Source organism: Phyllostomus discolor, chromosome 8 (assembly GCF_004126475.2).
Source record: "Phyllostomus discolor isolate MPI-MPIP mPhyDis1 chromosome 8, mPhyDis1.pri.v3, whole genome shotgun sequence".
Taxonomy (NCBI): Eukaryota; Metazoa; Chordata; class Mammalia; order Chiroptera; family Phyllostomidae; genus Phyllostomus; species Phyllostomus discolor.
The window spans coordinates 76,437,551-76,450,172 of NC_040910.2; the positions used below are offsets into that span (position 1 = coordinate 76,437,551).

The window sequence follows — 12,622 nt, forward strand, 5'->3', positions numbered from 1 at the left end:
GTCCCAGACGCAACGCTACCGTACCTTGTTAACGTCGATGAGGGGGAAGAACTTGTCCGCTTGCTCATTGAAGGCGGTAGCTCTGATCTCACCCTGCGGACGCACGCAAGAGATTAGAATTGGGGGTTCATCCAGTTTTGCCAGTGAAAACCAGGACACTTTAGTGTTAAATGACATCTTTAAAGAAACGTACATTTTACAGTCACATATTCAAGTTATTAACCCCATGAAACAAATTCAGTTGAGTTAGCTGATCTTTTTACTATGCTTCACTAACCTCAAGTTAGAAACCTAAAAAAATAAAATACAAAAAATCCCCCAACAAACCCAACAGTGAGTTTAATACACTGACAACAAAAATAAAACAACTCCGAACGCCGAGTGGCACGACCAGAGCCCACGGGGAAGCAAGCTGAGCCGATGAGTCAAGCAAGGAACTAGTTCACACTCAGGAGTCACTGCCAAAAATGTCCCAGCAAGTCACGTTTCCAAGTTGCCTGTGATTTGCTTTTCACTTTTACTTTTCATCTGTCAAAATGTCACAGATGAATAAAAAACTGAAATAAACGGGTAGAATTTTTGCCAACTGACAGAATAAGCCAGTAACTTGGTAAAAAATTCGGTTCTGGCGTGGATCTAGGCGTCACAGTCAGTACTGGGATGGGCGAGAGTCAGTTTAGGGTTGTGAGTGTGTGAAGCGCGGAGCTGATCTGGCGTTATTACCGCACCGTCCCCACACGGACAACTGTGCCGCTCCTTGGCCTCACCCCTGTACATCTGGGGCGTCGTTCCATCTTCCAAGAACAAAAACCAAAAACAAACGACTTTTTTCTGCCATTAAGAGATTTGAACAAATAGCAAATAAGCGGCAGTCTGAAGTCCTTGAAGTACCTACAGTGCTAGGAATTACAAACAAAACTAATGGGCAGAAGAGAAACGGCTAATGAGACTGTGGAGAGGCCACGACTTGGATTTTTGGTCTCCTGGTCATGCTTTGGTTTCGCCTGAGTAAGGCATGGAGAGCCTGCGCAGTCAGGACCTATCTCTCACAAAACCACTCATTGACCAAGGCGGCTTCTGTGTGCCTTCTGCTGTGGCTCCGAGTGCCACTTTGCTCCTGAGCACACACTACCTCCCACAGCTTCGGCTAAGCCTACCAGCGAGTCAGAGCATCTCTGGTCTCTCCTGCCCATTAGGTGACTTACACATGTTGAAAACTAATTTCTACTGTTACAAATGCTTTCGTTTAAGGTCAAGGATTTCATTTATAACCTTTAAGCCCTTGCCCCCAGAGAGAATCAAAAGACGACAAAAAAGGAAAACTACAGTAACAATCACGGTTCTTTTTGGCCTACTATTGTTTTCCACCCCACCGGCCTGCACAGAGATGTGCCTTCTGCTGCCCGGTCTGCGGCTCCTGTGTCCCCGCCTGGCAAACACTCACACTTTCATCAACTAGTTCTATAGAGAAAAGCTTCCCTTCCCCGCGGGAATTGCTCCAGGTACGGATCTGACTCTTGTTGGTGACGCGGGCACAAATAGTCCACCTGAAAACCAAACAGATTGTATTAGCATTTGAGGCTTGTTGGGAAAAGATCTGAAAGGTTCCCTACCATCTTCCTACAGCCCCTCTTATCTCCCGCATACACCACTTTTTAATGTAAGCTCTATTTTAATCCACCTAATTAAACCCAAAGCTGACATAAAGGTTTGACAGTTTATAGAATAAGCAAATAGTAAAACATACCAGGTGATTTAACACTAACTCATTCTCCTGTCAAATAAGTAAATTTATAAACTCTCTCCCTTCTCTAGAAAGCATCACCAAGGCAACAAAATCCCCTTAATGGAAGGTTTGAAGCTAGAAATGCAGTAATACCAACAATTATATTTTGCCACTATTTTCATTATGGGAACTGGTGTCAAACTTCAGTCTCATTTCTAACACACACTGAAGAGAAATACAAGCTCATGGAACACAGTGCTGGTAAGCCGCCAAAGCAAAATGCACCGAAGCAGCAGGAACTCAAGCTACTAAAATAGGAGGCACGAGATCTGACGCGCAGTCCTGGTGCCCATCCTACACACAGGCACTGGGTACCTTAGTTACTTTACTTATAATTTCCCAGGGGAACATATCTTTCCTACACTGCAAAGAATTGAAGAATACAACTGCTAAATTAATTTTGAATGGACAAAAGTCATAAAAATGATCTCTTTGAGGTATATTAATATAAATACAAATAGAACAGATTCTTTAAGCCAACTCTATCAAGAGTAACATTTTTGGACTAAAAGTCACCTATTTATACAATGAGAAGATAAACACCTTCTGAATTAGAACAAATGTTTAGTTTTATGCATAAGACTACCAACTTATTCTTTCAGCATTAAGTTTTTTTTTTAATTTTTTATTTATTTTTAAGAGAAGGGAAGAGAAGGAAAGGAGAGAAACACCCGTCTGTGGTTGCTGTTTGAGCACCGTCCACTGGAGACCTGGGCCACAACCCAGGATCGTGCCCTGACTGAGAATCGAACTGGCAACCCTTTGATTCGAAGGCCCACACTCAATCCACTGAGCTACACCAGCCAGGGCTCAGCAATAAATATTTTAAATTTCAAAATGAATGAAGCTCAATAGGCTATGGCAGATTGCTCTTTTGGCCATCCTTATCTGATAAGGGAGTCAAAGGGAGGAAAAAAACCCCCAAAAGAGGAAACCTCTTTTATGTGTGGTAAGAGTTCACACATAAATAACACAAGAGCCCGTAATAACCTCTTATACTATTTTGAAGTACATTCTGTATTTATTCTGTGGAGTAACTCACTTGGATTGGTAAGGGGTGAGGCTGGCAATGGGCACCACTTTGGCCTGTGATCCCCCGGAACTGTTCACGAGGCTGGTACCTCCAGCTTTTCCAAATGTCTTTGAGGCACCATAAGGCTTAGATACACCAGAACCTTTAAAACACACACATACACACACAAGGAAGGACAATCATTATTCTCTTTAAATTGACTCTCAATTACTGCAATGTCACTGGTGAAATCACAACAAAATGAGAGGCAAATTCCTCCTTGGTAGCATCCAGAGACTGGAAATCAAACAGACTGAAACAGGAGGCCACAAAACCAATCTAGAATGAAGGCTGGGCACACAGATGTTCCATGTATATCTGCTGACTTGTGTCCCGAGGTCCAGATAACAATGGCAATGCTCTTCCAGAGATCCACCCTTCTTAAACTTTTCTCTTGTATCAATGGGCAAGAAGACAACAGGCCAGAAAAAGAAAATCAGCCTTGATTGGAGAAACTGCTGCCAAGTCACTAGATGCATAAGAGCAAAAGGACAGGCCAGGAAGTGAAGGTCACGGTGGATGCTTGACACAAATGCTCATCACCTCGAAACACCCCCTGAACTCTGTGCTGGAAAGGGTGGGTTCCCCTGCGATCAGACCTAAGAAAGAATATGTAAAATCCTGTGAAACCTGCTTTGTTTAGAATGCTCTCAACTAAATGATAAGGGTCCAAGCAAGAAGTGAGTTGGTTCCCCAAAGTTTTATGGTCCTTTAGCTAACAGACCCTGACTCAAAATAGGCCCTCAGAGTTCTTTGTGTGTTATCTATTGTTTGATCCTTACTGCCTGATAATGATTAATGAGCTTTACCTGTATTCCTGTGAAAAAACAAACCTAGTAAAAGCACAATGAGGGGAAAAAACAAACAAAAAACACCCCTGAAAACCGCCAATTCTCAGCTGCTCTGCGGGACTGAAAGGTACAGAGTGAAGGCTAGGGCGCTGGGTTCAGCTGGGCGTAAAGGGCAAGAATCTGTTGTTGGTTCAGGATGAGTAGGTGGCTGGCATCCATGATCCCTTCTGCCTCCTTAATGCAAGTGTAAGCGGCTGCCTCCACTGGCAAAGCATAGGTAAGGAAAGCACACGAACTCCTTTGCACAGTTTCTGCAGAGCTTCAACCTCCAAATTCAGAAAATACAATTTAGTCCAATGATTTCATATCTTCCCAATGGAATGTTTCTAGAAGTATAAAGCTACCATTATTCAGCATTTATTTATTGAGTTTCCAAAGCAGGGACCAAACACTATTCTAGGTATCTGTAGCACTTTAGTAAAAAAATATACATAGACTGTCCCAGATCTGAAAATTTCCTATTCTAACTGTGGAGCTGAGAGACAGCTATATACAGAACAGTAATAATTACTTCAAGAATATGCAAAGAAACACGTGGACTATGCAGAATGTGTGTGTGTGCATACCTAATAGATAATATACAATCATGTAAAGCACACACACTCAAGTTTTCATGCCAGTACATCTCCTTTCAGTACATACCCAGTCTTTTTTTCCTACCACCCAGCTGATGTGTGTTTAGGAAACATGAACAGGTTTTCACAATTAAATACTAATATAAGCCAAAGACAAATAACTGAGAATATAAATCTGTGAAAGGACAGATAAGATTAACACGCTACCATTTGGATTTCAGCTTCAGGAAGTGACTTTTTGATTGTTTACCGTTTTAGATAATTTAGTCCACCACCTCCCTTCAACAGCAGATAATTTGAGAGTTGTGTATGGAGAGACCCACCTATAAAGGCCCAGAGACAGAAAGTAGGCAGACGGCTTTGCAAGGTAGATAAAAACATCCAAGACCAATGGGGAAAAAGTCATGTCTTAGAAGTTTCATAGGAACATGACTGACATCATAACTCGGCCTTTTTTAGAATCTTGGCATTGAAAAATAGAAAACAGCCACTGACGGGAGGAGTGGAGGTGGTGTATGTGAAGGGAAAAAGGACCTCTAAAGATAAACCAAATTCCACAAATCATCATTTTCAGTGGTGGCTCCTAAAGCAGAGGCCAGAAGGAAACAATGATTCCATTGCAGCCTCTGAGGACCCGCTGCAGAGAAAGTTAGGAGAAGAAACTATTTCTCATCTGTGAAACTGAGAAGCAAATCTATGACAATATAAATGACACTGCCTTCAAGCTAAGATAAATACTCAAGAGCCCGCAATGGGAAACTTGGAGAGACAAGCCAAATTAAATAAGCTGATCCTAGATAGTTAAAAGGCTAGAATTTAAAAGCTATGTAAATTCACAGTCAGGAGGGTATAAAACCTAAGATGTGGAAAACTACCAGAAAAACTATTAACAGAGAACAGTATATCATTCTGATAAAAAAAGTCATGTTATCTTTAAAAGACTATCTTTAATCATTTCTTCAATCATATACTTTGCAATAAGAATTGAACTTACTCTTTGCAAGAAGCAACTGTCATGAATGGCATTCTAAATACCCCCTTTAGTCCCAGATTAAATTTCAAAACATTATACAAAAGCCTAACATAGAACCAGCGCGTGGCAGTCTTACCCATTCCTGAGCTCCCATTCTGTTGCTGGGGCTTGCTGGCCGGCGGACTGGCTGCTGAGGCCAGAGAAGGAACTGCCTGCTGCTGCCCATGTCCTGAGGATCGAAAGAGAAAGATCATTTTGGTGCAAATAATTTGGGTTAAAAGGATGAAACTTAAGTAGAAGAAACACTCAAAGAAAACAGGAACCTGTGATTTTGTCAGAGACTCTCACGGGTCAGCACCCGTGCCGGGGCAGTCAACAGCCTGCAGTGCAGGTGCCGGGGGCTCACTTTTGTTTCCATCACGTACAAGGCCGGCTCCATCTACCTCTCACCTGCTTACAATTAACAGCTTTCAGTTTTAATGAGGTTCGCCCCTAAAGCCTTGCCCATTTCTCTTGCATGAACTTGAAGTCAAGTCACTAGGCTGGATCTCTGGCAATACCACTATTTCCATAGCAACAAATCGATGTCATCAACAGAACTGTGTGTTCACGGTGGGAACTATTAGAAGAAAAAGCTGGGTGGTAAGAAAAACCTAAAAGCAGTTCAATTGTCTCTGAAGTGCTCCTGCTTCAAAGGAAAAAAGACATTCAGAAAGGATTCTACCCTCTCCCTCCCAAACAAAGCCACCTTATTTTGCAACTGACGGTTGGTGGAAAATAAGAGTTGAAAGAACCTTAGGTACCGTGAAGTGCCTGTGAACTGTCACAGCAGGAAGAGATGAGAATGGAGTTCAGAAACTAGGTGTGTGAAGGAAACAGGAAGATTAAAAGGAAAAGAGGGGAAATGAACTCTCTCAAGCAGAAAGTAAGAAATGCCAGACCATTAAGGTGTTTATTTGCCCCTCATCCTTTTGACAAATGTTTATGAAGTTGAAAATGTTAAAACAGCAAAATACACCTAATTGAAAAAAAATAATAGATTTATGGAATTTTATTTTGCCTTTGTAATGGGCACCAAAAGTATAAGGCAAGCTGGGCTGCTCACCAAGAGTGCTTGTAGCACATGAGTGGAGCTCCAAAAAAATTTCCTCGAGTGCCTAAGAACACCAGCGGAGGGCGCTGCTGAAAAGGCCCCCCTCCTGCCCCTGGGCCCTGCCTTCCTCATGATGGGGTGGTCTTGCTGGGTTCTCCAGGCCCTCACTCAACTGGGCACATGACACGCCAGTGTCATCTCCTTCTGCCAATATTACTCTTCACTGGTCTGACTAAATGAGAGTTAACTAAATGAGAGTTAACTGTGCCATTAGAGTAAAATTAATTTAGCATAAAATTGAAAAGGTTAAACAGAGTTGTTTATTCTTTAGTTCTTCCTATGGAGAGGAAAATCAAGGCCTTATTTACATAGAAAAAATAACAGATTCTTGACGATGAAGTTCTGTGTTTAGCTTTCCCACTGTCTCTGAATTTGCAAAGTGTCACAGAAATTGAATGAGAGAATTGCTCTTCTTTCATAGTATGTTTTGAGAAGGAATATTTTGAACCTTTTAAAAAAATCAGTAGGGAAACCAAGAGTGAACTTGGGGAAAAATGAATTTCCCCCCTGCTTCATGAAAGGTATTCAAAAGAATGAAAAGATTTAAACATGTGAAGACGGTACCATAAAAACACACAAACCCCTGCTGTCCTCCGCCCCAGCTCCTCCTCTCCTCCCACTGTCTCCGTGTGCACAAACTCCCAAGTCCTTGTCTCGTCAACGCTGCTTCTTCCAGCACCTTGTCAACCAGGATGTGGGCATGGGATCATGCTGATCTCTTACCTTTAATTTCTATGAAAATGTAACCACTCTTTACGAGGTACCAGAGCCGTCGCTTTCAGAGAGACAGAAAGTGGAACTGTGGTTACCTGGAGGAGCGGGGAGCTAAGTGTTCCACAGGCAGAGTGTTCCGGGTTGGGACGAGCCAAGAGCTCTGCACTGGTGATGGTGGCCTAAGCATGTGGTAGACCCAAATGCCGCTCAACTACACACTTAAAAAACAGTTACGGTATACCTTTTGTTATGCATATTTTACCACAATTTTTTAAAGTATAACTTAGCTACTTATCTATTCTAAGGTGAATATTTTTGACAACTTAACATAGGTATTAAAATTAACGTGTTGCCCTGGCTGGTATGGCTCAGGTGTTTGGGGCATCGTCCCATAAACCAAAAGGTTGTGGGTCTGATTCCCAGTCGGCACACATGCCTAGGCTGCAGATTCAGCCCCTGGTCAGGGCGCGTACGAGGGACCAAATGACCAATGTCTGTCTCTCACATTGATGTTTCTCTCCCCCCACCCCCAAATCAGTAAGCATGTCCTTGAGTGAGGGTAAAAAAATTTAAATGTTATAATTTCCTTGTAGTAGTACATAATGTAATGGTACAATCTTATATAATTATTGGATTCTTAGATTCAGTGAAGTAGACATTAATATAGCTACCATTTTTTGAGTGCCTATTTTGTACCAGGTACAAGATTAAGTTCAATGTTCCATTTAGTCTTCAACCCTATGATATAGACAGTATTACAATACCCATTTAACAGATGAGAAAAAATGGGTCACAGGAGTCAAGTAACTTGCCCAAAGTCACACAGCTAGGAAGAGGCAAAACGTCACCTTGCACCTAGATTTGTCTGACTAGATTCATTTGCTTCACCATGTAGGTAACTTTTAATTGTAAGCAACAAATTCTGGCAGCCAAAACTCTAACTATATAGAACATAACTAATAACCCTAATACTTGGTAGCTGGGAAAAGTTACTAATTCATTTATCATAAGGATCCTCAACTCCTGCTTTGGTCTACATTTGAGAATCTGGCACAGGACACAAGGGACCGGCTCAAAGTAAAGGGACAGCAAACATCCTGAGGCACTGTGAACAGCAACAATCGTCCTTCAGTTTAATGCACTGAGACACAACTGCCGACCACAAGGTGTGAAAGAAATTGGTCTATAGCTAAATAAAAATCTTTCTAAAATTTAAAATTATACCCCAGAGCAGAAATGTATAAACTCAACTTCTGATAATCTGTTTTTGCCACCTGCAAATCAAACCATTTCAGTAAGAAGGATCATAGTCATAACTCTTAGATGTTCCACGCTAGCTTCACACCGCTGGCTCTGACCCAGGAGGAAATGGGATATTTAAAAGCAGACTCGAGTTCCTCAAGTTTCTTGCCCTCACACCTATCATTTTAATATCATTATAAGGGTAAGTGAGCCACCAGCAGATAAAAATTAGGTAACACACAATGGGGTACACAAAAACTCAAATTCTACTAGTAAGTGCTTTCTTAATGACAGCTACAAAGATTATAAAGAGTCAATCCAGTAGTTAGAATTTCCTGTTGGCAGAAAATGGACAGAATCAGGCAGAAAAAAAATCCCAACTAATGATGAGTAATGCTACTAAGTGTAAGAAATTTAAGTCTAAGTAAAACATTAGGGTTAGAAATAGTGTAGGTACAGAGAATATACATATTAACAAAAACATACGGGAGATTTAAAATCATCCAATCCAGCCCTGTACGAAACATGAATTGTGCCGGAAGTTTCATTTCTCACATCTTGAAAATTCTGCAAGTATCTTTATTTGATGTAGTACTAGTACCGTAAGACAATTTCAGTGCACATTTTGGAACTCCTCTGCCAGTTTCTGGGCTGGACTTAATCAATTAATTTTACCGTCACCCGATTATGTCACACGTTCTAGGTTAAGTGCTAGGAGGATACAAACCTAATTTTAGTTTTAGATACAAACCTAACTCTACCCAGTAATAACAGAGTTGCCTTACTCTCACAATAGATAAGTAGAAAACATTTATGTGAGATACACCTGTAAGGTAGTAGTCATTGTAACTATTGAACATTGTAAGCTATTTCTATTGTGGCCCAAGTAACAATGTGTTATTGATTTGGTTACAATGAAATTCAATAGCAAATAACTCTGAACAACAAGATCTTCCTCTCATCTCCCTGCACTCGAACAGACCCTGAAGAAAGGAAAGAACCAGTGGAACTGAATTCTGAGACAAAGGAGTTTCCCCCAGTTTTACAGTTCTAACCCTAAACAGTAATCTTTATCTTTATTTCAAATGCTTTTGCCCCTGCAACCCAAAATGTCCAAACAACCATTCAATTAAATACAACACAAAAAACATTAGAAATCAGGCCAAAGGTGATCATGTTGGGCACCATCCCCTCTGCTTGACCTTGCTACAGCATCCAGAGATTTCAGAGCTGCTTTGCCTTAGCTCTTCTTCCCAAAAGCTGAGGATACAATAAACCAATGTGCTCATTTTAACAAACTTCACTACTGCAAAACAAATGTGGTGTTCCAATTTAATATTTTAGAGCTTTACCTGAATAAGCTCCAGCTTTCCCTTTCCAATTTAAAGCACCAAGTGACTGTTCTGTATAGGTACAAATTAAAGTCTAGAAAGTTCCATTTCTGGAAGAAGCATGGTGATGACCTAGTCCCAAATCTTCCCACTTCTCCTAAAAACTACAGAGAGCAACAAGGAGAATAAATACCCATAGCCCACTCAACACCCCACACACAGACTACATCTTTTAGTGAAATTAGGGGACCGAGAAAACCCACAAATTCCATATTATGTGAAAGTGAAGCCCCGAACACCACAAACAAACCACAATGGTAAGACAAAGGCAGGATGGATGATTTAAATGTAAAAAATAAAATCACGCCAAGTACTAGAATAAAACATGGGTGAATGCCTTAACTTTGGAGTGAGGAAAACCTTTCTAACTATAGCTTAAAAACCCAAAGTCATAATAAAATCATTGGAAACTTCAACTTCATAAAAACAAAAACATAGCTACATAGCAAAAACACCAAAAGCAAAGTCAAAAAGCCTCTGTAACTCATACTGGATAAAATGGATTGATCCCCCTACTTTTTAAAGAACTCTTAGAAACTGAGAAAAGAAAGACAAACCACCAAAAAGAAAAACAGACAATACAACAGTCAGTTCACAAAGAATAAAAGGCCCTTAAACATTTAAAGGGATGCTCACCTTTCTCAGGATACAATTTAACTACATGGAGATGACAGTTTTCATCTATCAGTTTGGTAAAAATTCAGAACATTAACAACAGAATGTGCTGTTAATGTTCATATTGCCAAACACAATGGTGGAGAAACCAGTATTTTCATGCATTGCTGGTGGGAATGAAAAATGATACCAACCTATGGAGGGGACTGCAACCATACCTACTGACCTCTCTGCCACATTTACCCCTCCCCTGCCACCCAGCAATCTCACTTCTGGCAATCACCCTGTTTCTGCCCAAATACCTGCATATAGAAAGTTATTCATTGCAGTCGTGTTTTAACGGTGTGAAAACAACTCAAATATCCATCAAAGGACTGGTTAAATTACGAAGCAACCACAGAACAGAACTCGCTACAACTGAAAGGGTCAGGCCAGTTTCCAGCCCGCCACACTGCCCATGACCCAGTCGGGCCAGTTTCTGACCCTCTGGACTGCTCCTGACTCAGTTGTCCCAACTCAACTGACAGCCCGCAGCTTAATCAAAACTCTCTCCCTCCGCACACAACAGACATCTGGCACCAGCCACATAGGCCGGTGGTCAGATTGACCCTCCAGTACCTAGGAACAAGAGCCCGGCTCTTTACCACACCCACTGTCCTGTCTCACATCCTGGAACCCTGAGGCACTGGCCTGGAAGAACAAGAGACTAGCCCCTCCCCTCTCCTCTCACGAATCTCCTCCCTCCCCTGGGGCTGCAGTCATCCGGACCCAGCCTGCCCAGAGGTGCAGCATCAAATAAAGGCACTTGGATCAGATCATCTGGATCCTCCCGCCTCTATTTCTCATGCATTTCTAGCAATAACTATTTTTTTAAAAAAGAGAAAGATCTCTAAGTACATATATGGAATTATCTTCAGACTGAGAGCTTTTTAAAAAGCAGAGTAGCCCAAGCTAGTGTGGCTCAGTTGGTTACAGTGCTGCCCCCTAAACCGGAAGGTGGCAGGTTCGACTCCCAGTCAGGGCACATGCCTAGGTTGCGTTTCAATCAGTCTGTTTGGCGTAGGAAAACACTCCCCACATCTAGTTGTAGAAGGGCCAGAAGTATGAGTGTTGAGTAAAGAGAAAAGCAGAGGAGGGGTTTGTTTCTTCTTTAAGGAATCTAACCATCATTTCTTCAGTCCTGAAAAAAACTCAAGGGAGAATCTGGTTCCTAGACCCCCAACCAAACTGCTAGTTTTATTAAGACTAACAAATCAAATGGAACCCAAAAGTAGACTTTCTGATCTATGAAGAGGTATTCATTTGAGTGTTACAACCTATACAAAGCATTTTACCTTCATTATAGGGCACTGGATTGCCAATCTTTCCTCCAACTGCTTCTGCTGATTTCAAAACGCTTAACTCCATTAAAATAACGACTCTCCTACAAAGTCAAAGAAACAGAAACAAGTTAGAAAAATAACTTCACAAGCCCTTCAAATGACACGCCACTTAAAAAGCTTTCCCCCAATAATCATTCTGATAAAACTATTTCCCTTTGTCAGCTGGTTTTCATTGCTGAATAACTTGGAAAGTAGATGATGGCAATTCCTACATAAATATTTCCCCTAATCTTTCACTGCATCATTATCAAGGCTTTTTATGATCGCAGGGTTTTCACTTCCCATCTAGTCCCTTAATTAAAATGCAGTGTCCCTGCTACACACCATATCTTCACAGAGCAAATGACATAAGAATTTAGATTATTAAACACAAGAATATGTGGCACAACAAGAGATGATCTGTTTTCAGAAACATATCACTTATCTAAACAATTACCTTTCCCGGTGAAAACCAATATGACTGTAGATATTTTTTAAAATGTAATTCTTATCTAAGAATATACAGTTCTTTGCCCTTTTGCCCTTTTTTAAAAAAGATTTTATTTATTTATTTTTAGAGAGGGAAGGGAGGGAGAAAGAGAGAGAGAAACATCAATGTGCGGTTGCTGGGAACCATGGCCTGCAACCCAGGCATGTACCCTGACTGGGAATCGAACCTGCGACACTTTGGTTCGCAGCCCGAGCTCAATCCACTGAGCTACACCAGCCAGGGCCTTTTTTTTTTTTTTTAACTTTGCTTAAAACCCTGTAATAACTTCCCAAGGGCCATACATAGGACCCTCCAAGAAAAACAAACAAAACCCCCCCCAAAAAACCCAAGAATTGCCTGTGTGGTCCGCAGGCTCTGCAAGGTCCAGCCATGCTCATC

At 41.3% G+C, this 12,622-nt stretch overlaps 1 protein-coding gene across 1 annotated transcript in view; it reads right to left on the reverse strand.

The window, feature by feature from the left end:
• The window catches only part of RPA1 (replication protein A1), a 45,865-nt gene that overhangs the window by 15,889 nt on the left and 17,354 nt on the right, over nt 1-12,622 (reverse strand). Inside the window, exons 5-9 of the mRNA XM_028519997.2 lie at nt 11,707-11,795; nt 5,394-5,486; nt 2,829-2,961; nt 1,445-1,547; nt 25-93 (exon numbers count right to left, since the gene is read on the reverse strand). Of these exons, the coding sequence (XP_028375798.1) occupies nt 25-93; nt 1,445-1,547; nt 2,829-2,961; nt 5,394-5,486; nt 11,707-11,795 (487 nt within the window). The remainder of the gene's footprint in view (nt 1-24; nt 94-1,444; nt 1,548-2,828; nt 2,962-5,393; nt 5,487-11,706; nt 11,796-12,622) is intronic.